Genomic DNA, 27,354 nt, shown 5'->3' with positions numbered 1-27,354 from the left:
AGATTTAAGAGCTGCTTGGCTAACCAGTGTTTTGTGACACACCCAAGATGGTTTAGAGCAGTGGTCACCAACTGGTGGTCCGTGAGAAAATTATTTTGGTGGTCCGCAGAAAAATTGTTTGCATTTTTATATTCCACTATATATTATTTATCATTTTAAAAAATCATATTAGTGGTTCGTGGGATTTAAAATTATGAATTTAGTGGTCCCTGAGATCCGAAAAGGTAGGTGACCCCTGATTTAGAGTACTTCTGAATACTCTGTAAATATAGAGGCAGAGGACTACCTCATCCCCAGTCGCCTTTTGAAGGAAAAAAGCACATTTGAGACAATTGTGATCTGGATAATTGAGAAGCTCCACACAGTCCACCCCCCCCCCAAATAAATATAATTCGCATGTCATAATTGTCATCAAACTACCAGCCCAAACCAATCCTGAACATATTTGAGCCTTACCAAAAGAATTTATCTTTCAGGAAAGGATTGCAAAGCTAATTCAATCGGAAATTAAGCTGCACAGAAGTCATTAACTAACACTCGTTTCCTAATAAATGGCCGCTGAACGGGAGGGCACAGAATCCAATGGGACATATATTATTCCGGAGAGAAGAAGCCCCATTAGGGCTTTCTCTCCAATAATCGCTGCACCTCACCGCCCGATGCACAGATATCTACCCAACTTACCAGGCCCTCCATTTGTGCTTTTAGGTCCTGCTTTCGCTGCAGCGGGAGAAGCAGCTGGATCCCGACGTCCTTCACCGCAGTTCCCGCCTCCTAAACTTGAAATGGCGCTAAAAATGCTCGGTAGCTCTTTTAAAGGGTCGATGCCGACAAAGGAACTCGATCACAAATTGCTCATTGCTGAGACAAGCCCATCAAAATAAACCCCGTTCCTTGCCCGGGAAGATCATTTAAGGCAGCGGTGTCCAAACTTGGGAACTTTTAAGACTTGTGGACTTCAATGCTGGCTGGGGAATTCTGGGAGTTGAAGTCCACAAGTTTTAAAAGTTCCCAAGTTTGGGCTAGTTTAAGGCTTTGCAGGTACACCTGTTACTGCCTGGCTGTGCTGACACGCCAAGCCTTGCTAAATAAATCACAATTCGCAATTGTCACGCTGCCCATATTAAACCAAATTTTATAAAGCAGAATAACTAAATCGCAAGCAGAATTGCGGCATGAAGTATTTATTAGGTTCAAGATACAAAGCGTCCTAAGAATCCAGGGAATTGAAATAATTCCCCTGTGATATTTTTTTTGCCCATCCGAATCATTCTTCTGATGATTCACCCACGTCGTGACAGTTTTTAGCTGCACGTTTCGGATTGTGGTTGCAATCCTTGATGCCTTTATATAAAAATGCGGCAAAAACGACTGCCCTATTGCTCATGGGATCATTTTTTTTCACCCCACGTTTCCACTTCGGCAGTGGCATCGCCCTTTTAAATGAGAGCTCCCTTCAGCGGATCAATGGGTGGAGCCAAACTAAGACCGGGAAGTTCATATATGCATACAGTATGCCAAGCAGTGAAGCCTCTCCCCGCCGGTTCTTGTATTACAGTGCTTGCTTCTTTTGCATATTGTATTACACAGTAGGTGCTTATTTAGCGTATTGCAATCCTTGCTTATTTTCTATACTAGCAAACTATCAGTCAGAGAAGAGCGACCAAAATGATCAAAGGAAGAACAGGATGCAGGATTTGGGCTTGGCTAGTCTGGAGAAAAGAAGGACTGGGGGGGCGGGGGGGGGGGATTCCATTATTTGATGGGCTGCCACAAAGAAGGGGAAGGGTGAAATTATTCTCCAAAGCACCAAAGGGCAGGACAAGAAACAGTGGTTGGAATCTAATCAAAGAAAGAAGCAACACGGAATTAAGGAGAAACTTCCTAACAATGAGAACAATTAATCAGTGGAACAGCTTGCCTCCAGAAATCGTGGGTGTTCCATCACTGGATGTTTTAAAGGCGAGACTAGGCTCTAGTCTCTTCTTAAAAACATCCAGTGATGGAGCACCCACGATTTCTGGAGGCAAGTTGTTCCACTAAGTTCTCCTGCTTCAGCAGGGGCCCAGACTGGAGGACTTCCAAGGTCCCTTCCAGCTTTATTCTAATTTGTTGAGATAGGTCAAAGTCATTGGAAACAGGTGCAGATTACTAACAACAGTTTAAGGTACTAGAAGTATGAATGCCTTCTAATCCTATTGAATCATCATAAATGTATGCTAAACCCAATTGGTGCAATGTTGTAACTTGAAAGAGGGCAACGCTTGTTGGGAGGACAAAGAAATGTATGGCAAGAGGCAGAATCTTAAAAAGGCATTTGTTCACCCTCTCTTCTAGAAGCCGTTAACTAGATTTAACCATACTGGAAAACTTTCACCCAGTATCTAACATTCACTTTTTAAGGAAGGTTATTGAGAAAGTGATCATGCGATAGCTTCAGAAGATTCTGACTAAAACAGATTTTCTGGCTCCCTTCCAATCAAGTTTCAGATTTGTGTATAGATCTGAAACAGCATTGATCATGCTGGTTGATTATCTCTGGTGTGATTGGTATGGGGGCAGTTCATCCATCCTTAGTCATCTTGATCTCTTGATGGCTTTCAATGTCATTGATCATGATATAATTCTAGAGCAGCTTTGGGAGCTGAGGGTGAAAGATATTGTATCGTGCAGATTCTTTTTCTTGGATGGCTGTTTCCAATTGATTTTCCTCTCGCCTTCAACCCTACTTTGTGGGGTTCTACAGGGTTTGGTTCTCTCTACCCTTCTGTTTAACATCTGCAGGAAGCCTCTGGATGAGAGCATCTGTCACCATGGGGTAAGGTATTAAGTGATGCCGCTGTTGACCTTGGTCTCTGGTTACTGTGGAGGTATGGTTGGGGAAAACAGGTGTCAGCTCAAATCTCTTAAGGGTTTGGATTTGGGGGCCTTTTGGTTTCAGTGATTTACCACCCCTTGTAGGGGGCCCTGGTGGCTCACATGGTAAGATGCTGAGCCTGGTCCTGCTGAGGTCAGCAGCTCGATTCCCATGAGCGAATAAACCGCATAGGGGCACCAAAGGAGCCTCCCCTGATTGCCTACTGGCATTCAGGTGTCCTGCAGGTAAGATAACACTGCCCGAGAAAATGCCTTTCACAGAGGCAGCCAGCCGCTTCGGTGATCCCTGGCTAGCAAAACACCCCTTGTTCTGGATGCGGTGGCATTGCCCCAAAGAAACTCTATGTGTAACCAATGAGTCCTCAACCAATGAACTCATGAATCCTATGTGAAGAACTTCATGTTGTGCATCAGTTTTGCCTATTTATGGACTGGGAGGCTTTACTCTTGGTCACTCATGTTATGGGCACCTCTCAAATGGATTATTGTACGTTGCCTTAATGAGCATTCATTTGGTGACTATTAAATACTCTGTGGCTGTGAGTAAAGACTGAGGCGATTCTGCATTCAACAGTAGTTTATTCAGTAAAAACACTAACTCAACAGAACAGTAATGCTTGGGTTGACAGCTATTTATATGGTAGTTGTCAATCCGTCAACCAATTAGAACCTTGCCATTCTCCCGCCGGAACGCCTCCGTGCGGGAACCAATAATAATCACCTGCTGGCTTGATAGACAACGGCTGGTCCTAACTCGAGTACACAACAGTGACTATATGAAATTATGATGGTGCTGAATGGACTTATGATGGAAAGTATGGCTGTTGCAACTCCTCTGCAGTCACGTGATTGGAATCTGGATGCTTGGCAGCCTGTTTGCATTTACAGCAGGTTGCCAAACACCCTGTGATCATGTGATTGCTATGTGCAAACTTCCCTGCCATCTTCCTCAGAAAATCAACAGAAGCTGGGCAGGGAAGGTTGCATGCTGCTGCCAGCCCAGAGGACTCCGTCTAATTCCTGGGGGCAGGCTGAAAAGGATCCATCACAAAATTCAAGCAGGAAATCCTGCTTGGATTTCAGGAGGCTTTTCACCCAGCTTCCTTAAGAGTGCAGGGGATAAAATCCATCCATAATGTTGTGTTTTTGCTTTCAAATAGGCTGGGTGAAAAAGGCCCTTTCTGAGGGACCTGGTTCTGGTTGCCCAGAAACTCCAGCAGGTGCAAAATGGACAGTTATGTGTGCTCCCTGATCAGCGCACATTACACCTCTGTTCCACAAGCTGTATTGGTTGGCAGTTTTCTTCCATGTTCAATTCAAGATGCGGATAATGACCTATAAAGCCCTATATAGCATGTGATGGGTTATTTGATGGAGTGCCTCTTCTCAGATACATCTGGCAGGAGTGCCAGGTCTACCAAGGAGTGTCATCCAACAAGGTCCAGAAAAACTTGTATGTCTTGGTGCCCACCTTTTAAAGGGCATATATCCTGGCTGTGGCTTTTTGGAAAGCCTCAGGTTTCAATTGTGGAGCAGGGCCCTTTAATGATTATGCTTATATGTTTATACAGCTGCTGCATATGTTTTATGGTTTTTATACAGTTTTATCATCGTTTTTATGCTTTGATGGTTTTTATTTCTATTTTTCTATTTGAAAATATATTATTCCAATTAACAAGCAGCTAGAAAGGAACAGGAAAGATGGGCTTTATTTATTCTGCCATAATAAAATGAATGAAAGAAAAGTGATTACAGGAATTAAAAGGGATTAGCAATTTTCATGGTAGTGATCCATGTCTTCTAGTGCCACCCAGCCACTGCTTTGGCAATATAAAGCATTATTGGTATATTGACATCATGCTAGCTAGACCATGCTATAAATATCTGGAGTAGAAATGGCCATTTGCCACACAGATAAAACGGGGTACTTTAGTCAAGTGGATTTGGGAACCAGTATGTATATGACATACAAAAATTAGTTTTCCAGCCATAACATCAAAAAGGAGACCATAGAAATAGAAATTAAATGAAGATATCTGTCTTTTATAAAGGCTGATAATCTACCTTAAAGATGCACTGTTATTTAGAGGATAGTGCAGTGATGGCGAACCTATGGCTCGCATGCCGGAAATGACACCCAGAGCCATCTCTCCAGGCACGCCAGCCGTCTCCTGTTGCTCCTCTGGGTTCTGGCATGCCGGCCAGCTGGTCTTTGTGTGCACCAGAAACCGGAAGAGCAGCTCCCTGGTGCGCATGCACGCACTGGGAAGCTGAAATTCTGGTTTCCGGTATGCGCATGCACACGTCCAGCTAGTTTTCACGTGCGAATGCATGTCAGAAACCAGAAGACCAGGTGACTGACATGCATGTGCATGCTGGAAATCAGAAACTCAGCTTCCCGGTGCGCGCATGTGCGCCGGGGAACTGCTCTTCTGGTTTCCAGCGCTCCCACACGTTTGCACGCATGCTTCCGTTTCGGCACTTGGTGCCGAAAAGGTTCACCAACACTGGGATAGGGAGATAAATTTCATCAGTAGAATAAATCTAGAAGTTTTGTTACTTCATATTTTTCAATGAAAGGGAAGGGAGGGTGAGGGGACAAATGGAGTCAGGGAACTTTAGCTTTTGAAAATCTAATAGATTCTAAAAAGAAGCAAATGGTCTAACCTACATTCATGTCAGAGTTAAGGAGCTAAACATATAACTACCATACCCCCCCCCCACAAGATTTGACATATCATACCATGGTTTGTTTAGTTACATGTTTCTGTCATGTTCTTGTACTGCAGTTAAAAAGCCCTCTGGATTTATTTATATATTTATTTATTTGATTTACCTGACTGAAAAGGGTAGAGATAGATCTCTCTCTCTCTCTCACTACATAAATATACAGGCTCAGAATATGTGTGTACGTGTGTTTATAGACTCTCTCACACACATATTCTTTTATTATGTACAGCATATAGCATGCTTCATTAACCTTACACACATAGCTTTTTAAATGTACAATCAATTACAGATAGTCCTTGACTTACAACCACAATTGAGCCCATAATCTCTGTTGCTGAACAAGACATTTAAGTGAGCTTTGCCTCTTTTTACGACCTTTCTTGCCACAGTTGTTAAGTGAATCAGTGCAGTTGTTAAGTCAGTAACACAGTTGTTAAGTAAATCGGGCTTTCCCTTTTCAGAAGGTGGCAAAAAGTGATCACATGACCCCAAGGCACTGCAACCTTCAGAAAAATGAGTCACATGACCATGGGGAATGCTGCAACAGTGATAAGTGTCAAAAACAGTCATAAGTCACTTTTCTCAGTGCTGTTGTAGCTTTGAGCAATCACTAAACGAACTGTTGTAAGTCGAGGACTACATGTATTTTATCATCCTCCCAGCAGACACTATTAAATATACAAGAATAATGTAATGTAAAGGAACTTGCAGGAGTGCAATGCCTGGCAATAACTATGGGAATACTATTCATGTATTCATGCAGGGCACACTTTATAATTGCTAAATATAAATATTTCCGTGGGAATACATGGGAATTCACAAGGTTAATAAATAAATAATTGGATGCATTAGAAATAACAATGTTAATATAAACAAGAATGGAGCATCAAGAAATCTTTCTCATTCCCTTTAGTTCTCTCTCTTTTTCATTTCATTATATAACATACTTGTGAAAGTTTTTACTGGTGTTTATGTGGATACAAAGCATGGAGGTACTAATGTTTTCTTTGGGACTGTCAATTACTTTTTTAAAAAATCTAGCAAGATGTTTTAGATTGAGATCCTTAATGATGGTGTTTAATTTAATTATATAAAAGTCTTTACAATATTTTTTTCTGAACATACAACATGGAATAATGATGTTTTGTTTGCCACTGTCAATTGTGTATTTTTATCCCAGCAACATTTTACAGATTGAGCTGCTTGATCTTGGAGACTGAGGTAAAAAAAATTAGGATTGTCATTTCCTAGGCATATAAATCAAATGGGAAATACATTGAAATTTAATTAAAATGGCCTTTTTTATATTCTATTTCTTATATAAGCCACATGTGTGCATTCAGGACAGAATATAAACTTTATGTGCCTATTTTAAAATACACTTGGCTCTACTTTGCAATAAAACTCAGTCATCTTGGCTTTGAAGCAGCTTTTTATCTTCCAATTTCAAACATAACCAGCATAATAAGAACCCTGCTAGGTAAGAAGTAGGATCTTAATGTAGCATTTTGTTTCTGGAGCTCGCAAACAGCCACGGAAACAATCGCTCTCTCTCCGATAACTGTAAGTGCTGCTGAAAGAGACATACAGCCAGCTGTGCATCAGGCAGCAGCCTTGGCTTGCAAATGCCAGGGTAGGCTAGGCTGAATGTTGAATAGCTGTTTCTCTATTCCATTCCATGCCCTGAGGGCACAGTTCCTTTCCCAGTATTTGCTAGTATCAGTCCAGCTAAGGTTTTTATGTGGAACAACAGAGGGGATTATGTTCTCCTTTCACTGACATTCAAAATGTATTTAGTTGACAATACGCAATCATTCTGAAACTGAAAGGTTGAGTAGTGCATAGATCTATTTATGGGTTTAGTTTCCTATACAATTCCATTGTATAACTGTATTAAAGAAGAAAGTGCCACTATATTCAATGTAGGTTTTGGAATTAGTAAAAATCTCTGTATTCTGAAGTCTTTGGGCCGAATAGAGACTCATGCGATTTAGACATGAATGTATAAAATGCTGAATTACTTTTCTGCTTCATGCCATGTCCCTCTTCCTTAATTGTAATCATGTACATTTGCCAGATTTCTCTGATGCAGAGCTATTAGCAAAAATAAACTGTAGCATTTAATTAAATAAATAAATCCCAACACAACAACTAAAGAGTTATTTATACCTGTGAAACAGAAAGTTAAACAGCTCATTGAAAAAGATGAACATCTTGGCGTCATGTGGCAGGAAAAATAAAAGCAAGACATACAAAATAAATTGTCATCTCCTGTAAATAATCTGAATGGAACCATTTCCAACTACAGTGCAAATCAATCCTAATAAAATGGCCCTGTTGTACTAGACAAATTCATCCTGTTTGTGTTGATTTATAACTCAGCTGGATTGATGATGGACCCTGGTGGAGTGATTCCAAGTCAATTCTGTTGACTGACCTTGAATTTACACCATTTGTGTTATAACAGTTGTAGTAGAGAGAAGGGGGGGGGAATAGGAAAAATAGGATTTACCTCAAATATTAATACTGCAGAATTCATAAACATGCCCCAGACATCATTTCACCCCTATCTGCACCCCTATCACTCACTGTTAACCACCCTCCCCATTTTCCTTTTGAGATATTGGTCACCATTTTTCATTCCAATAGTTTGTCTGTGAACTCTCTTAAATCACATCTACTATTAGAATTGCTTGCCCGACCAGTATATAAACCACTTTGTGCTCACATTTTGGCCTTTCTTAATTTGCCCCCCTCCAATATATCAGATTGCAACTCTTAGATCTCAATAAGCCAATGATATCTGGGAATTTGGAACTGCACTTCCAACCTATTTAGTTGGGAAAGCTGCTGATAGAGATAAGGAGCCTAAAAACCAACCCTGCAGTGTAAAATAGATAATTCATCTAACTATGAGAGAAATTCTGCTGGACCAAACTAGTCGGCATCATATTTACAACATATAGCAACTAGAAACTTTGGGGAACTCCAGAAACACAGCATTCAAGGCTCTTGGAGGGAGGGGGGATATACAGTAGTTCTATAAGTGAAGCAAAATGACTCAACCCTCCTCCCATCAGATCTTGGCCTCCTGCTTCAATGGCCAAGTATACCTATGCTGATACTCAAAAAAAAAATTGTTAGATCAGCTAAAAGCTTCCCTATCCTTAACTCCTTCTAAAAGCCATACTCATTCTTTGTCAGCAAAAATTGGATCTTTTTGAACTTTTGAAAGAGATACTCCAGTAAAGATACCAAATTTCTTGACAAGATGTATATTTTTTAGAAGACCAATAATTTACATGTGGATCTTTTAATATGGGCTGAGTTCATACACTGTACTAAATCATAATGTGGTTACTTCAGATTTGATATAACATGATGTTAGAATCTAGTCATTCTGGTTTATAGCATAGGATGATGTATGAAACCAATCACTGGGCAACAAATTTTGCTTTTAAAATACAGTTTAGCCTGCTGAATAAACTACTGGTAAACCATGGAGGAATAAATTTGACCTCAATGGAGCAAGGTGAGATACAAATGAATGATTACTTTGCATTACGAAACATGGTGATCAGACCAGAGATTAGTTTTGGTTAATGAAGAGGGTAGTTTTAGGGGCTTTTGAGATATACTGTTTGCATTTGTTAATATGGTGAGGAGGAGGAGTTATTTGGTTTAGTTTGGTCAGAGTTTGTGCTGTTTCTTACTTGTGCTGTATCTGAGCAGAACTTTCAGTTCTAAAAAGTACATCATCTTTTATAGCTTTATTGATTCTCCATGTTGAGGTCCTAGAAGATTCTACAAAAAAGGACTATTACCATGCAGTGTCTTCATAGCAAATAAGAAAAGGGAGGTGAAATAGTATCAGAGAATATGTTGGAATAGACTACGGTAGCAATGAAAAATGGAGCACACAACATTTCACAAGTTCTATGTTTATGAAAGGAACTTCACTGAAGCTATATGTATGGCTACGCCTACAGTTTAAAAAGCAATTTATAAAATGTAGTTTGGATGAGGGGAGGATTATAGAGATTCATATTCAAAGTCAAGTCTCCTTTGTGTTCGATTTATTCTTCTCTTGCCCTAAGTGTGCCTTTGAGGTTGAAGTTGTGGGGTTGGAAAGTTTAATTTCAAAGGCTAAACTCAAACTGATGGAATAGTTTCAATCTGCTTAAAGTAGAATTCCCATATTATGATAGGCTAGCTGACAATTAGATGGCAGCAGAGAGATACATAAAACCCTTTTGGTACCTTCTGTTGGCTGCCACGCTTTCTGCAGTCTAGATATAGCAACCCTATCCTAAAGTAAATGAGACCATGCCCTAATTCTATTTCACTTCATTTTTTTTAAGCACTGAGATAAATGATGTGGGATAGTGAGGAAAATGAAACAGCAGCAGCTTCTGATGGAAATAAACGATACAAAAGTAAACACACCAATAAATATTTTAAATAAAAGGCTAGATACTTCCCCCCTCTCAGGAAACTTATTTTGATTTAGTGATTGATGTTTGAAATAGGTGTTATAAGATGTTCTTACTTAAGCTGCTAGATCCCTACCTGGCCTTTGGAATTTCATAATGGAGCTATGTATTGCGTAGCAGAAAAATCCAGAGATGGCTACTAGCAACAGGTCCAAGATCAGCACTCGGCATATTGAGGTTACTACCTAAGATGCCAGGAATTGAACTGAGACCTTCTCTATGTAAGCACATGCTTTATTCAGTGATGTTTGTTCCTTGTGGGAGTTCTGGCTCTTGCTCTGCATTTACTTACCCCCAAATTTGTTTCTCGCGTACTCACAAGCCAAAATTATATATGTATATATTCTATGTGGCCACAAGTCACTTGCTCTTCCTCACTACTCTCACCATCCTATGTCAATAGATAATCTGAGCATGATTCCTCCAAGGGTGGGGGGGAAGCTACTTTGACGGAAGGAAAGAATTGTTCCTCCTATTCAAGTCCTCAAACCCACTTGAGCCAAGGGTTCATACCTTGCTGGCACAGCGCACAAAGCTGGAGCCAGAATATTAAGAGCAGCAGGGGAACTGAAAGATGCCAATGGCAAACTCAACAAAGAACTCTAGCAATCCCACACTAAACAATCTGCCTCCCACAACAACTCAGGCGCAGAAGGGAGAGCAGCGAGGTCTGCAAAGGGTGACTCAGCATAATAGATGTGAAGGGAATGCAAGTTTTGCAAGAATCAAAAGCAGAGTTATTCTCTTATACCTTTTGTTTCCCCGCACAAAACTGTTTTTAAGACTTCTCACTGCAAAATAAATCGTTTAAAAATCAGGCAATGACATAGTCCCCCCCCCCTCCCAACTGCACTCTCTGCATTCTATTATCCCATGTTTTGTGTGTCTGTTACTTTATTTTTATGAGAGAGAAAGACTGGATAACATATTTCCCCCTCGGATTTGTGCCTCCTTTGTGCAACCACTTCCCACTGGCCAGGAGCAATAACAGTCTGTATACTGGGCCAGTTATTCTGCCCCATCTCTCCCCAGAGCAGAGATGTGTGTATGTGCTATGTTGTGCCACCCTACGGTCACTGTTTATAGTGCTTGTGTCTTCAGCTCAATAGGATCCCCTGGAGGTTCTCTGGATGTATTGGTTGCAACAGGCCGGTCACCTTTGAGAATAGACAGACGTTCTGAGATACTACGCATCCGAGGGAATAAGATGAAGTCGTACAAAAAGCCACCCATCAAACCACCAATAATTGGTCCAACCCAATATACCTGGAAAAACAAAAGACAAAAGCATGGGAAGGGGGAAGAAGAATAAGATAGGTTAGGGATGCAGAAACATCTTAGCGTATAGCATTTCAGGAAAAAAAATACCCCAGGGCCTTTTCCCATTATTAGCAGATTGAAACCCTCTTCACCCATTATTGATAAATCATAAATTACTGGCAGACCACCCAGCAGCTCTAATCAGTCTCATCAATAAGCCTGCAAATGGATTCCAAGTAGAGCAAAGACTCTTCCATAATTGCCCAATCTCAAGATTGCTTGTAATTTTTGCCACTAAGCTTAGATTCTTACGTTGTCATGCACCTGATAATTAGTAGAATTATAAAGTGAGGTCAAATAAGTTTGACATTGGGATGCTCCAACATTTTCGGTGCTGTCTCAACATTTTATTTCTTTTTGAGTCGGGCAATTGCTTGGGGAAGTCCTTTATTTTTGTTGGCAAGATTTCAGAAGGCATTGCCATTGCCTCCTTCCCAGGGCTGAGAGAAGGGAACTGACCCAAGATCACCCAGTTGGCTTTGTGTTTCAAGCAGGGCTAGAATTCACTGTCTCCTGGTTTCTAACCTGCTGCTTTAAAACACTACACTAAACTGGCTCTCCCCTCTCAACTTACCCACAGAATAAAAATTGAAACTGACTGCATTTTATTTAGGGGGGCTATTTAAAAATATTTACTTTTATGGAAGATTAAAATGCACCCAAGTTGCCTCTGCTATGTTCTCCTCTCAACCAAATATTATCTCACTTGGGACTTCCTGGGAGCCAAATTTCAAGAGTGTGGATGCTGCTTTGGATAAAGATGTAAAAGATTCCCCCTTTTGAAGTTGCAATTGTTTCTCCAACTTCAGAGAGGGAAACTCAAATAATCTTTCAGCCTCCGGACTGTTATTTCAAAGAACTGTAAGATGTCATCATTTCTTATCCTTACAAACCCCTCCCTTACCCAGTGGTTGGTGAAGTTACGGGTAATGACAGCTGGGGCAAAGGATCGGGCAGGATTCATGCCAGCTCCTGTGTAGTACATCTGAAAAAAAGAGTACGGTTATGACAGGGAAAGATTTTTTTTTCATCATGCAATTCAGGTTTCTAATCCTAAAGGATCCAACTCCCTTATTTATGTTTGTTTAAATATTAGTATTTATATACTGCCTTTAGGCACATGCACAAGGCAAATAGCAAATACATAATAAAGCAACAATAATTTCATTACAGCACCAAAATCAAACTTAAAAATAATATAAACTAAAAATAATGTATACCCATTGAAAGGCAGTTTAAAAGATACAATTAAAACATTGAAAGAAGTAAGCTGTTATGCTGAGTAGATTACATATTGCCACCTGGAAATACTTTCTAGCAAGAGTGATTCACCTGAATTCCAAGAACTGCTGAACTTACTTCATGTGGCCACAGGCTTAGTTTCAAAAGCCTTCTTCAAATCCTGACCATGATAAAAGCTGCTCCACAAAAAAGCATGACCATCCCCAAAGATTCCCCAAAGAAAGACCCCTTCTCCGCTGTTTTATAGATTCAAAATGGTTAAACAGAAGAAAAATAAACTGGAAGAATAGGGTGCAGTTAAGAATGAGGGAAAGTATTGGGAGGACTAATCCTCCATCCAGGCCTGGTCAGGTGGCTACTACAGAGACTGCCTGAATGTATTACAGCCGGGTATATATATTGGTGCATCTTCCATATTGAATCATTACCCCAAAGAGGTGTCCAAGTGTGAGGGAGAATCCAACTGCCAGGGCCACCGATCCCATGCGTCCATTACGTCTCTCATCGTAGGTGGCAAAGACACAGAGGACAAACTGTAGGGTCAGGATGATTTCCACAATGGTAGCTTGGCTTACGTTTATACTAGGGTGGATCTGTAGCCAGAAGATATGTGGAAGGATAAAACCGTGAGGAACAGCAAAAGTTATCATTCATTCCATACCTAACTATACCTTTAGGGCAGTGGTTCTCAAACTGTGGATTAGGACCCCTTTGGGGGGTCGAACAACCTGTTCACAGGGGTTGTCTAAGGCCATCGGAAAACACATATTTTTTTGAAAAAATACGGAAAACATAAAATAATTTTATGGTTGGGGGTCACCACAACATGAGGAACTGTATTAAAGGGTCGCCGCATTAGGAAGATTGAGACCCACTGCTTTAGAGGCTTCGGTTTCCAGAAATTATGTATGCATACCAGGAGGAAACACTGATTGCACTTACATCTAGAATAAGTTTGTAGAATGAAGATATTACATTTTAATAGTGCCCATGTGATTATCTGCCATACCTCATTCTAGTCAAACTAAAGGTTCAACAATGTGGGGCAGGAATAAAAGAAAGTAAAATAGGTTTATAAAGCCACAGGAAGTCTGCAGCCAGGAGGAAATGAATGAGACAAATCTGAGAGTCTATTATCTATACCAAGTGAATAAATCAAACACAGATGCATTTTCTAATAGGGTTAGGCCTGTGTCTCACATATAGCTGATTTTCTTCCTTTAGTTCTCTCTTGTCTACAGGGTGGAGGCTGAATCCAGACAACTCCCAGGGACATGTTTACCCTGTTAATTAATGCTGATGAGCCATTAATCCTTACGAATCATCCTAACTTGGTTTTTAGAACCTGAGTATTTCAATAATTAATCTAGGATTAATCATTTAATCACTCATAAAAGCCATCTAGTCCAACTTTTCCACACTACACCTCTAACCAAGGAAGCAGTTTTTTTATTAATGCACTAAACATTTTCCTCTTCTGAGACCCGAACCCAAAATTTCCCCCATCCCTTTGTTTATCTCACCATATACATGCGTACAGTATATACATGTCAGTGGGTAAACAAAAAGGGGGAAATGTAAGAGCAGGGATTCTTGAATCCACAAACTCCATTTCTGCTTCCAACCAGTTTCACCTAATTATGTCTCACCGCCCCACCAGTGCACGCTTCAAAATTAGGAGTTCACGGGGGTTGCACAGGATAAGCCTCTCTCCCTGTAGTAAAAGTTCAAGCACCAATTTGTGGGTTGTGAATCTGCAGACTTTCTAAATCATTGGCCTGCTTGCAGAGTCCTTTTTTACTCTCAGCTGACTGGGCTTCAGGATCAGTTCCTGGCTTGAAGTATGTTTTGATGGGCACCCATCTTTGCCGACTAGTGGATTTAATTGAGGGGAATTTAAGGGGGGTATTTTAATTTCTCACAATGTCATCCAAGGTGACGTTTTGGCAAAAAAAAAATGGCAACTCCTTTTTGGTATTCAGAGCACCAAGGAGTGAGATAAAATGTATCTAGCGAATCCCTGCTAGTTTTCCTTCAGTCTACTGTCTCTCTGGTTTGTGGTCTTCTTTTTTTGATATCTTTCTTTTGAGACTGGACTGGAATTAACATTCTGTCAGTTTGCCCATCTCATGCTTAATGCACAGGGTGCATGCTCACCCAACCCACACATTTCAAACTGCATCTGGATGAATAATGGGTTCCAATTGCATACAGTTTTATCCTCAGAGTCAAGGTCTTGGAAACAGCTGGTTAGCACATTTCATACTGAACAGGTTATTTGTACAATTGGGAGCTGAAAGTGATACTCTCCTCTCATGTGGCGGGAAAATCAGTGAAATGGTGGAATTTTACTGATTCAAAAAATAAAAGCACAGAGAGACTTGGAAATAATACCAACACTAATACTAATAATGCCCCTGCTGAGTTTCAAAACAGCAATATTTGACTTACAAGGCAAAATTTATATTGACTACAGGTAGTCCCCATTTAGTGACCACAATTGGGAAGGGCAACTCAGCCATTAAGCAAAACATTGGCTAAGTGAAATCACATGATTTTATTTTACCTCTCCTTTGCTTGACAGGCCTGTGAAGGTCATAAATGCAAGAAATTGCTGCAAAGTAACTTTTTCATAATTGTTATAATTTCAAATGGTCACTAAATGAGGACTATCTGTATTTTAGTGCAACAAGTAGAGGTCTAAAAGCAACTAGAGGCCATGGTTTCTGCATGGAAACCTGTAGCTCAATGTATTGTAAAGTGGAAAATACAGTATTTTGGATGCTGAGCAGAGAAATGTGCCTTGAGGCTGCTTGGCAGGCAAGTGAGGGATTAAGGCCCTTCAAAAACAGATGCCTGCCTGATCTAGCAGAAAGTCAACCAGGCAGTGCTGAGAAGCTCCGAATCAGCAAGGAAACTAATGGATATATTTGAGTTTTTCCCATAGCAAAAATGGGAGGAAATCAGTTCAATTTAGGGATTCTCACTAGAAGACTCAATGATGTTAATGCACCATGACAGTGCCTTTTTTCGGCTCTGTACTCATAAAGTTGCCTTCATTTCATTCCCAGTCTGTGGGGGTTTGGTGCTCTCTGAACTTGGTTATTTGCTTGCAGATGTTTCATTACTAACGGGGTAACATAATCAGTGATGTTACTTAGTTGTGTAATGAAACATTTGTGAGAAAACAACCAAACTCACAGAGGACCAAGTACTCAAAATTCAACCCTGAACTATAGAAATTCTGTTGTATTACCATAGCTGGCCTCTGAATGAGACATTATGTGTTAAAATAATAGTCTAAAGCAGTGGTTCCCAAACTTGGCAACTTTAAGACTTGTGTGGAGCAGAGCTGGCAGGAGAATTCTGGGAGTTGAAGTCCACAAGTCTTAAAGTTGCCAAGTTTGGGAACCACTGGTCTAAAGGCAGCCTCATGATAAAATCTGTTAGGCCATTAGGCTGCTACAGACAAACCGCCAAATAAAATTAAGATAGTAATATCTAAGAAAAGGATGAATACAGATGCCTTCCATTCATCTGGAACATAATTGTATCATAAGAATTCATCTAGGAATTTTCATATTCATTATTGCACACCTCCAAAATTTAATATCTGAAATTAGTTCACCAGCAAAATGTAAAAATATGACAGGTACAGTACACTAACAAAGAATGTATTTAAAACAATCTAATTCACTCAGACTTTGATTATTCCAAGATACATTCCTAGTACAATTTTCATTCAGATAATTGATATTTAAATATGTAGCAATTATTGCTCAAATCCAAAATATGTCAATTCAAAATCCATAATTAAAAAGCTTTTAAACTCAGCTGAAATGCTAGTCTGAGGGCTTCTAAATACAGTAGTTTTACTTCCTGAAAACAGTTCATTTACTTCAAAAAGGGAATTTACTAACCAAGGGAAACTTGTACTATTCAAGGGAAGCTTTTAATATGCCATTACTGTATCAAAGGATGAGAATCCTGAACTTCATCTTTCATTTGAAATATTCCTGTGTTTTTGCGCAAACTTCTAACTTTACTTGTTTACACAAACAAAAAAAAGTTTCACAATTAGTAATAGTGATAGTATTAGCTGATTTAATAGCAGTAGAGTGGGTTTTTTACATCAAGAATGGAAGGGTTTTCACATAAAAAAAATCATTAGATTTAATACTAACTCACACATATATATATTTTTATTTGCTAAATTTATATGCTGCCCATCTCACTATCAAGCAAATCTGGGCTTTCCGGTAATATCTGTAAATCTTCAATTATGATTGTTTTTAACAAAGACAATGTTCTCTGATATGATCAACCAGACAGCTGGGGAATCCAAAGATTTGGTTGGGAAAACTATGCTTGCTTTTCTTTCAAAATGTAGTAGAAGTGATTTACTTCAAAACTAATTGCAGATCTGATTTAAAGTTAAAACAATGATAACATTCTTTCATGAAAAGGGCCTTTGATATCACCCTTACCATCCTAAAAAAAATAATCTGTGTCTCTTTCATACTCCCTCTCTTTAACTAATTTTCTTACTATATCCAATTACACTGATATCAAATTCTATCGTAATGTCTTTTATGCTCGGTACTCATAGAAAATCATATGTTGAGTATCCTGGGCAATATGGCTTTTACCCAATAACTACTCCAAGATACTTCTTGAGATGAAAAATAATATACCCATGAAAATATTTCAATCCTTGTTTCAGGTTTTATGCTAGCAGCTTCATCCTTCTAGATTTAGGATTAAGAAGCCCTCCTATATGGGATATACTTTGTACCTTCTCCCAATAATCTCCCTAGTAATCCAGATTTTAAAGAGCACATTGCACAGTCCTTTAGAGAATTTCCTACACAGAGCAATGCTAACTCATTTCTTGTCTACAGCTGTAGGGATGCCCGCTCTTAAAAACATTTTGAGACAGCTTTGCATGATCCCATTACCGTGTTGAGTGCCAGGTTACCCCGTAGTGCTGCCGGGGTGACTCCATAAAGCACAGCTGCACCGGCCAGTCCTCCCAACACCTGGGCCACCACGTAGAAGACAGCACGGAAGAGGGAAAGCTGCGAGCCCAACAGAAAAGCCATGGTAACAGCTGGGTTGATGTGGGCACCGCTTACATGGCCTAGAGACTGCACCATGGTCGCTGCCACCAAGCCAAAAGCCAGGGCCACCTGTAGAACATTTGAGGGGCCAACAATCCAGCGGAGGGAAGCCCCCAGCCCAAAAAACACATAGAACATAGTCCCGAAGAACTCGGCAAAAACAGCTCTCCAAAAGGAGGATAAGCGTGCCTCCCACATGACGGGTCAGGAGGAGGACAGAGACTGAGCAGGGTGCAGCAGGATGGTCTTGAAGCTCACTGCTGCTTGCTGCACCACCCCTCCACCTAAGCCCCTTGTTTTGTATTGTGGCTGTGAACTTTATAAGGTTTGCTAGTATAGTCCAGCCCAGGAGGTGGGAACTCAGATTGACTGATTAAAATCTCTTAACTCTTCACTGTCTGACATAAAGGTTAGCCATAAGCCGGTTCCTAGCTCCTGTAGCTGCTAACAGAGCTTTAACTCCAATAATTCGAACCCTTTCATTTCCAATTTTTCCCTTTTCCTTGCTTAGATGATTTACTTCCATTTTCTTCTTAGCAATTATGGTAGTAAGATCCCAAACAAATGGCTCCAGTGGCATTCATTGGGAAGTAGGGGAAGTGGTTTGGAGTCCTCCTTCACAATCCACACCAGCAGTTTGGAGGGCATTAGGGGGGCGCTTGCATGTCCTTCCCAATGCAGAGGTTCATGAGAGGGAAACAAGCTAAATTCCAACATTTGCAAGCAGCCAGAGGTTTTGAATACTTGTGACATGTCATTTTTGGATCATGTGTGTGATTGCCAGGGAAGTGTCCACTGCGGTCATTGGATATTGTCTCTTTAGTTTTTTCCATTGCTGAATTGAAGAGCTCTCAACTAATTCACGAGTTGTCAGAAAACTATACTGGAATGGAATTTGCTACTTTGATGGATGATCACTGCGGTACTATAGCTCTGTTGCCTCTGAGTGCATCTCCACTGCCACCTAAGTGTGTCCAGAAGGTAGTGAACATACTTCTTTGTATGTTGCCACTGTCTCATTACTCATTATCAGCCCACTGTTATGGGAGCATGAAGATAACTTTAGATGTCCTGGAATGCAAGTAGTATTTTCAATATTATGCCAGCAGAAGACCTTCCATATGGATAGTCTTAAGAACATGGAGAAAGAGGCTTCAGTTGATGTAGTCAGGGTTGATCTGTCAGGTTTGCATTTGGACTTCCTCCTTTCATTTGGACACTGGGTTCTGTACCTGTGGTGTACGGCTGTTTTGGCACGGACCAGAAACCAGGTTTCTGCAGCCAATTTGTGGTTTATATTTTGTTGTTGTTCTAATAATTCTGTCAGTTGAAATTGTTGCTTCCTAAACTGAAAAACTATAACCCAAAGCACCTGACAGACGGATATTTCACCGGTACCAACCATTCCTATTTTTGAATACCATGTCTATTCATGTTGCATGGGAGATGGACAGAGGGCCTTCCTCTGATTTTCTGTTGTTCTATGAGGAAGATTGGAACCCAACTTCTGCAACTGCTTCAGGTGCTATGTTTTGAAGAATAGGTTGACTTGTCCACCTGCACACAGTTTGGGGGGGGGGAACCATTCTCAAAATACAACTCTTTAACTATACTTATCCAGCGTTCCACAACTCTGGTTGATTGCTAGATGGAAGCCAAGATCTCTCTCTTATCACTTAAGATCAGTAGGTTGACAGATCAATAGAGTAATTATTTTGGGGAAATGTATTAAAGAACACCATAGAGTTTAACACTTCCTTTACATATACTCAGTTCTTAGGAACATTATGGCAGTGGCCACAACTAAGCAGCACACATTATTAATGAAGGATGGTTATGTTGCAGGCAAGAGAGACAACTCTTCCTTGTCAACTAATAATCATTAGACCAATAGCTCAACAGTCCTTTGGAAAAACAAAGAGGAAAAAAAGGATGGGGCAGAGTGCTAGATCTTACTCCAGCATATATCCTATACAGTGATTAGGGATTGATGACATTCAGATTTTGGCCAGTGGAGAAACCAATCCCTGCCTATACAGCATTATGCAGTACAATTGTATAGTCAGCAACATGGGAAGGTCCTATTCTGGATGCCCAGTAAGGATGCATTCTGGGATAGCAAGATTTAAGGTGATAGGGTTTGCTCAAGGTTCCAGAAGAGAAGGAAAGCACTACAGAAACAGATGCCTGGAGATGTTCATGTCAGTTCTCTGCTACCCCAGTTATACCTCCAACATCACAGAGAACCAGTTTTGTGTAGGGTCAAATGGTTAGAGAAATCAAGGAGACTGTGACTTCTAGTCCTGCCTTAGGCATAAAAGCTGGCTGGGTGACTTTGGGCCAGTCATTCTCTTATAGCCCATCTCACCTCAAAGGACTGTTGTTGTGAGGGAAATAGGAGGAGGAAGGAGTATTAGGAATCTTCACCACCTTGAGTTATTCATAAAAACAATAAAAGTGGAATAAAAATCTAATAAATGATAGATTTTGCACACCTTCTGACTGTTCTTGAATAAATGGGGAGCAGGGGAAGAGAAATGCTGCATTAAGAAAGTGTTAAGGCTGTCTCACTCATGGGCTGAAGGCAAGATGAAGGCAGCACCACTGGGACTGGGCAGAAAAATAATTGTTGTCAGGTGCAGGTTTATGCTAAAGTTAGGTGTGAGTAGGAAAAGACTCATCTTTCTTAAAATTCTTTATGAAATTGTTTCTGACTAGGACTGGAAACTGAAGGCATGTCAGGTGTCTTATGATTTTACATTTTCTATACTCCACCTGCCTTTCCTCCTGTATTCCTCCATAGGATACAGTGTGGTAAGAGCTGTTCCACTATTTCCAGCCTAGTTTGAGCACAGAACTGTCAATATGTCATTAGCAGTTTTCAGAAATACCAATACATTGCTTTGTTTTGTAGCTCTGAACCATTTCTCCTTATCCCATTGGACACTTTTCTCCTAGAAGATTGGGTGAATAGACCTATCATGATCATTGATTAAAATCAGCTCAGACTCGGAATGTTTTTGCTTCTGATATTTTTCCTAGAATTAGGTACAAGTTTGAATAGCCCCCCTCTTTTACAAAACTCTTTATGTGATTGTTTTGACTGGCTCTGAACACTGGAATCATGTCTGATGTTGTATGGTATTCTTGTGCCTGCTGTACAGTATTTTCCCCCCAGCTGTCTTCTGATATCTTTTCTTTTGAAACAATTCACTCATTATCAATCCCAGAATCTATAGAATCTTTAATATAGGATTGCACGACTGATTTCACAATTTGGTTGAAATAAAATTCCCATAATGCTGGTCATCGCAGTGAGTTGATGCAAGGTGGTAGAAGCTATCAGTACAAACCACATTAGTTTATCTCAGGGATTCCCACAATTCTATCCAATTTATACGCTACCTATTTTTCCTCCGCTATCTAAAATTCCCCCTCCCCCCCGCTTAGAGCTATTTTTAGACTGAGATCTAATGATTTTAGTTCACAAGCTGGGAGATAGAATTATTGAACAACTATGGAGGATGATAGCTATTAACTATAAATATTATTGTTATGGTTTAAAATAGAACAAAATAAACTAGTACTCACTAGATGCAATGGGATGGGATAGAATAGGATATCGCTCACAATAGTCAAGATATAACAATGGTCCTAATGGTCAAGATATAATTATGGTTCCTGAATATTAGTTTGGTGACTAAGCCTTACTTTAGTTGTAGGCAGTTGCTGCTAACGCTATCTTGCTAGCTGATGCCATTGGAATAAGCAACCATAAGGAACTGTTGAGAAGGCTCTACTATATTTCAGCCTTCCCAAACCTACTGTTTTGCTCATGTATTGAACTTCAACTCCCTACCATATCACCAATAATTCCTGCCAAAAATATGTTACAGATAAGCAGCTCTTTGTGTTCTATACTCCATATCCCTGTAGTTCAGCTATTATGTTGAATGATATCACAGATCTCTCTGTGAACAAAAAAAAAAAGGCATCTTCTGCCATAAGGCAAGGTAAGCAGGCTACATGAGTCTCTTGTCACTTGGCTGAATGTCTCTTCTGCAACCCCAGAATGGTATTATCTACATGGTTTTTCAATGGAAAAGAAGAAGAAAAAACCCAACATGGAAGCCCTGCCAAAGGTAATCTTAAACCCACAAAGGTTACAGATAAGAAAAATATTGTCTGGATCCCTGTAACATTTCTGAATGAGGCAGGGTAATTGTATAATTTTAAAAAAACTTAAGAGGAAGCACCAGGATGTATCAGGAAACACCTTGGCAGAATTGATTCTGCCCATCCAGACAAGGTATCCGGAGAGTCTTTTGCAGGTCCTATCTTCTCCCAAGGTACACAGAGTACGAACCAGGTGACAGGCCTCCAGAGGGATGGCCCCCCTTTTATGGAATATTCTTCTCCTGGAGGTCAAGGTGACCCCTGCCCTGCTTAAAACAATTCTAATCCATGTTATATTCACCCTTAGTTCATTAGTGTAGTTCTATGGGCTTCTGTGATGTTTCATTTTTGGATAGTTTATTATAATAGTTTATTATTGTTTTTTATTATTCCTCTTGACTTTGTTATACCCTGCTCAGAATCCACTGGGATTGAGGCCAGCTATAAAAATAAATAAATGAATGAATAAGCAAATCAAGCTAAACAGAGAGAATACCCAAGGTAGAAATACATCTCTGGAGGTGGGGTCTTATGGGTTAACTGCTCAGTGGAAGGGATGAGGATAAAACCAGCAGGGCCCTCTGTGCTTCAAAAGAGGCCTCTCTGGAATATTTGTCACCATAGCATTTTGAAGCAGCTATTTAATCAGAACTGTTCAACAGGCTCTAATTCTCTTTCTGCTGTAGGGGATTTATCTGCCTGCTCTGGGATTGGGCAAGTTGAGGAAAAACTGCCAAGTCGGAAAGAAGCAAGGACAATGGGATATGCTGGGCTCAGCATTTGACCAGGGCCAGCATGTTTGAAGGACACAGGAGAGGAGAATCAGCATATGCATGCTCAATCACAGTCTCGTATTTTATTGCACATCAGGTTCAGGGGTGGGTGTGAGTGTGTTGGCTTAGGCCTCTTGTCAAACTCCATCCATGTGGCAAAGAGAAACACGCTGCTTTTCCTGAAATGTTTGCTCATGAGGGTTCTCAGGCTTCCAGAATCTGTTCTGGCTTTGACTAGAACTCTGGTTCCACTACGTTGAATTTTAGAAGAAAAAAAAGTTCGCATAACATTCTGAAGGGAAGAATTTGGAATCTAGGCACTGGAATACTTGAGTATTCACAATCTAATTTAGGAGTAAAGGAGTAATATTGTGGCTGGTTGTCCATCAATCGGAAATTAGAAATTCTTGACCATCTAAAAATTTGCAAAGATTCTCAATCATCCAGGTCATGGTTGTCCCAAAGGTGCTTTTTCAGGTGGCAACTGGACTTTCTGGTTTTGCCTTTTGAAGGCATTTCACTTTAAAATGTCTTCAAAAGGAAAAACAAGAAAGTCCAATTGCCTCCTGAAAAAGCACCTTTGGGTCTTGACAATCTACTTTTAATTGCCCATAGATACACCAGTACACACTATAGTACCATGCAGTAGTATAATACAGATGAGAGACAGATCTGGAGAAAAGCTTTTGTCCAAGGTCATGCAATAAAATAAAAAAACAGAGTTTGGAACAGAAGGCAGGAGGCCTCATTTCCAGCCCTTTCTCTCAGATTATTATATCTGTCCTCAGAACAGAAACTGGATCAACCTTTTTTTTGATCTTCTGTAGATCTATCTCACTAAATCATGGGATCAGCAATTTTTTTGGGGTGTGGGACAATGCCCCATAGGTCTACCCATTTCTAGGGCATATCATGAGCACCCCCATAAAACCTCACCCATCACAGGACTGATCAAGGACAAAATACTCAACTATTGGACAGTAGAACGTTTATTAGGCCTCCCCAAACCGGTAGGCCTTGCTACCACACCTTACTTGTATCCATTTTTCTTGACAGGCAAATATACTTCCAAATGAACTACTGGGCTCTTAGGCAGCAACCATTTTCAGTCTCTAAAAATACTTCTGAGATCTTTGTGGGATTTACATGAGCTTTCCATTTACATGTGTTTTAAATTAAGTGTATCTAAAATCAGTCAGGTGATTGAAGACTGATGGTGGCAAAGGAGGTGTCTCCAACTATAATGAAGCTAATGAGCTCATGCACTAGGTCTTATCTAAAAACAATGAGAATCTAGGAATCCTGGCTTTTATCCTCCCTTGGATTACTCTATTTGATACTATTTCTGTTGTAAACTGTGAACAGAATCAGAAATCTGGTATGGTCAGGATGGCAGTGCTGTGCTTTAAGAGCACCAACCTCAATACTTAATGCCAATACAGATATAAATATATATGAAGCTGCATAAGGTGGAAGGAAGCTGGAAGATGAACAGAGGCTTTACAAGAAGACAAAGAGATGGGGAATTGCTGTAGCTTTCTACTCGGTGCCATGTTCTTCCTTGTCAGGTGATTTAGCCTGAGGAGCAGCAGAAAGTGAAGACCGAGACATGCTGGCCGCCTCCACAATCTCAATGTCGCGACAGGTCAGGCAGGCAACAAGCTTTTCCCGTGAAGCGCTGTCAGCAAAGAAGAATTCATAGGATACTCCAGCCAGAACAGCACCCAGAATAGGGCCGAGCCAATACACCTGGAAAGTGGGAATGAGAGATCGCGTGAGAGCCATGATGTAGTTTCTGAAGCAGTATATATCAGCCCTTGGAAGGGTGGGAGAAGATCACATAAGAGCCAACAGATTGGCAAGAACATGGTTGTAAAGAATCCTAGCAAGGCTCAAGCTACATCGTGGTAAGCATAAGGGAAGACTAGCAGAGAGAGAGAGGAAGAAAAAAAAGCAGGGAAACCCATATTGGAGGGAAAAAATACCTAACACTGGCTGGAACCAGTAAAGATGGGAGTGTAAGGTAAACCTAAATACTATTTTAAACAATGGAAATATGTGTCTCTATTCTCCAGCAAGTTCTGGGTAGCCTTATATTAATACCTTGAAAATTCAATTTAGCAATAGAAAAAATACTTTAAAAGTTCCAAGTTGTAGATTTAAATGCTGAATATAATCATCCATTCAAGGTTGTCCTAAATCGGAACTTCCAGAAAGTTATCTGACAGGAAAAAGGAGTGTCTCTTGGGTAGGCAATCCAGAGACAACTACTAAAATTGACCCCACTCCCTCCAGGGCACCCAAGAGATGGAAAATCTCAGGCTATTCTTCTCCTTAGGAATAAGCCATTCCTCTCCATTGCAGTGACCACTTACCCAATGATGTTCCCAGAATCCTGTGATGACAGCTGGACCCAAAGATCGGGCTGGATTCATACTGCCCCCAGAGAAGGTACCCTAGGAAATAGAAGTTGGATACAAGCTGCAATGGGGCTTCAGTTCCTCTCTTGGAGGATTATTCTATGAAGTTTTTCCTGTGTTTTTTTTTTTTTAAGGTCGTCTTTCTAGCTGTGGCTGGAGCATTGGCTGAGCTTCAGGACTATTCTTGGCCGGAACCAATTTGGGATAGTGGTGAAGGTGATAGCCTAGGAAAGAGGAGACTATGAGTTCTAATTCCACCTTTGACCTGAAAACCAGCTGTGTGACTTCAGGCCACTCACTCTCATGCTAACCCATCTCACAGAGTTGTTCTGGAGGAAATAGGAGGTAAGAATGTGTGGCATGTTCTCTGCCTTGTTATATGCAAGAAAGGTGGAATAAAATAACAATAGCAACAAAATCAATATTCCAGAAAGGATCCACAAAGAGTTCAATAAAGAGGATGACCTTGCCAGAGAGAGGGAAGAATCAAGACTAAAATGAGGCCAAGGGGAGAGCTACAGTATTTCTTGATCTTTTAGGACTGACTGTATTACGCATTGTAATTTTTAATAGGAGGAAGGAATTTATTAAATACATAGGTAGTAATCGTATTAATGGCATTTTTCAATTAACCTGTAATTACATTTAAACAAGTTTAGGTTTTGCCCTGGGGAAATATATTCCTTTGCTTATGCCAACTCTATTTAGAAACTTCACCTCAGGATCAGGTGTGGCGTACAGGGTTCCAAACCACCACACAATTGTATGTAATATGTATACACAGAGAGATATAAGACTATATAAGTCCCCTCAGGGAAAAGGGCGGCCTATAAATGCTAATAAAATGAAAAAAAAATGAAAAAAAAACCTCTCAAATTTTCCCTGTATTGTATGCATTTCCCCCCAATTTGTGATATTCAATCTGTTGAAATTTTGAGCATTTTTAAGGTATTGGTGTTAGGCTCTGTCCAAGAATGCCATAGAGCAATCCAGCCACAGTTCAGTTCTTTATTTGCTTACACACAGTATACAGAATCTTGTCACAGTAACCTTTACTACTATCACCCTGATGGAGATACCCTGGGAGATTTAGGAACTCTCTTCCTCTGTCTCCTATCCAGCTCTGGGCTGGGCTGCCTCTTGTCTTGCCCCAGTCCTTGGGGCAAGACAGTCCTTCCTCCTTCCTTGAGCTTGTTTGGAGGTTCTAGCAGGGGAGTGCAGCTATCATATACCCTTGACCAAATATCAGTACATTCCTTCTATCTGGGATGGTCGACCTCTTCCACCGAGTGCGCAGCTTGGGAGGGACGCACATGGAGCAGTGAGGGAGGGAGGGGACACCCGCCTAGCTAGCCAGGTCAACCGAATCAACCCTGGCGATCAATGGGGTGACAGATGTCGCAGCCAGATTGCCCTCACATCCTGGCTTCCTCCTTCCTGAGAAACTGCCACTTCACTGTAATTCATCACATCAGTTCCCCCTTTGAAGGGACCATCCCTCACAATTAATTATTTATTTTAGTTTTCGGTGGGGCTCCAAGAGCTCAAGGCAGTATACTCTGCACTCCTTCCTCCTGCCTTTTCCTACCACAGCAATTCTGTTGGGTGGGTTGGGTGGAGAGAATGAAAGGGAAGGAGGGAGAGAGGGACACACACACACACACAGGGAGGGAGGGAGGGAGAGAGAGAGAGAGAAAGAGAGAGAGAGAGAGAGAGACTAAAATTATCCAAGGAGCTTTGATGGCCAAAGTGAACTAGAATTGGAATTTTCCTGGTTCTAGCCTGTAATGGTCTGTGGGAATGACCTTGGGAGACAGGAGGAAGATTGGATAATTATCATGTAACAGGATATTTTTTTAAAGGAAAGGGGATACTTTCAGTCTTGCAAGATTCTGTTAATATAACCTTACAATAAAGAAAGAGCTAGTACCTCTGGTTACTCTTCTTGTCTGGACTATCTCACCAGGCTAACATAGACTAACACTGTGGGAGATGAACATTTTTTTTATTATAGTTAAAGGCCAGCCATTTAAGATAGCTTCCTAAAATATCCAGATAATAAAGCAGCACGCAGTATAACACATAGGAATGTAAAAATCAATAGGGAATTATATGCTACAGTTGCTGAGAGAGATGGATTACGGTTTTGACACTGTCTGTTCATTATCTGTTGCTGCGCAAAGCTGCTATGCAAAAGTTTACA

The 27,354-nt window shown here is 40.5% G+C and overlaps 3 protein-coding genes and 1 long non-coding RNA gene across 6 annotated transcripts in view; 1 reads left to right on the top strand and 3 right to left on the bottom strand.

The window, feature by feature from the left end:
- TIMELESS (timeless circadian regulator) overlaps positions 1–747 on the bottom strand; it is a 61,278-nt gene extending 60,531 nt beyond the window's left edge. Inside the window, exon 1 of the mRNA XM_087710400.1 lies at positions 685–747. The gene's annotated coding sequence lies outside the window, so the exon portion shown is untranslated. The remainder of the gene's footprint in view (positions 1–684) is intronic.
- A 5,614-nt stretch (positions 748–6,361) lies between these two features.
- Positions 6,362–18,088, bottom strand: MIP (major intrinsic protein of lens fiber). Its single transcript, XM_014061170.2, has 4 exons — positions 17,621–18,088; positions 13,091–13,255; positions 12,325–12,405; positions 6,362–11,366 (listed from the first exon to the last, which is right to left on the bottom strand). The coding sequence occupies exons 1-4, from the start codon at positions 17,978–17,980 to the stop codon at positions 11,181–11,183; spliced, it is 792 nt and encodes a 263-aa protein (XP_013916645.2). The 5' UTR covers positions 17,981–18,088; the 3' UTR covers positions 6,362–11,180.
- Positions 18,089–23,702: 5,614 nt separating this feature from the next.
- The window catches only part of LOC106544783 (aquaporin-4), a 13,715-nt gene continuing 10,063 nt past the window's right edge, over positions 23,703–27,354 (bottom strand). For all 3 annotated transcript variants that reach the window (XM_087710398.1, XM_087710399.1, XM_014061169.2), the window contains 2 exons: positions 25,107–25,187; positions 23,703–24,480 (listed from right to left, as the gene is read on the bottom strand). In XM_087710398.1, the coding sequence (XP_087566524.1) occupies positions 24,271–24,480; positions 25,107–25,187 (291 nt within the window). In that variant the 3' untranslated portion in view covers positions 23,703–24,270. The remainder of the gene's footprint in view (positions 24,481–25,106; positions 25,188–27,354) is intronic.
- The window catches only part of LOC106544784 (uncharacterized), a 2,864-nt gene continuing 604 nt past the window's right edge, over positions 25,095–27,354 (top strand). Inside the window, exons 1-2 of the long non-coding RNA XR_001313264.2 lie at positions 25,095–25,182; positions 25,286–25,496. This is a non-coding gene — a long non-coding RNA (uncharacterized LOC106544784). The remainder of the gene's footprint in view (positions 25,183–25,285; positions 25,497–27,354) is intronic.

This window comes from Thamnophis sirtalis, unplaced genomic scaffold (assembly GCF_051295495.1).
Source record: "Thamnophis sirtalis isolate CommonGarterSnake01/CBP01778 unplaced genomic scaffold, rThaSir2_p1.2 scaffold_3, whole genome shotgun sequence".
NCBI classification, from domain to species: domain Eukaryota; kingdom Metazoa; phylum Chordata; class Lepidosauria; order Squamata; family Natricidae; genus Thamnophis; species Thamnophis sirtalis.
This window is presented reverse-complemented; position numbering and strand designations above follow the sequence as displayed.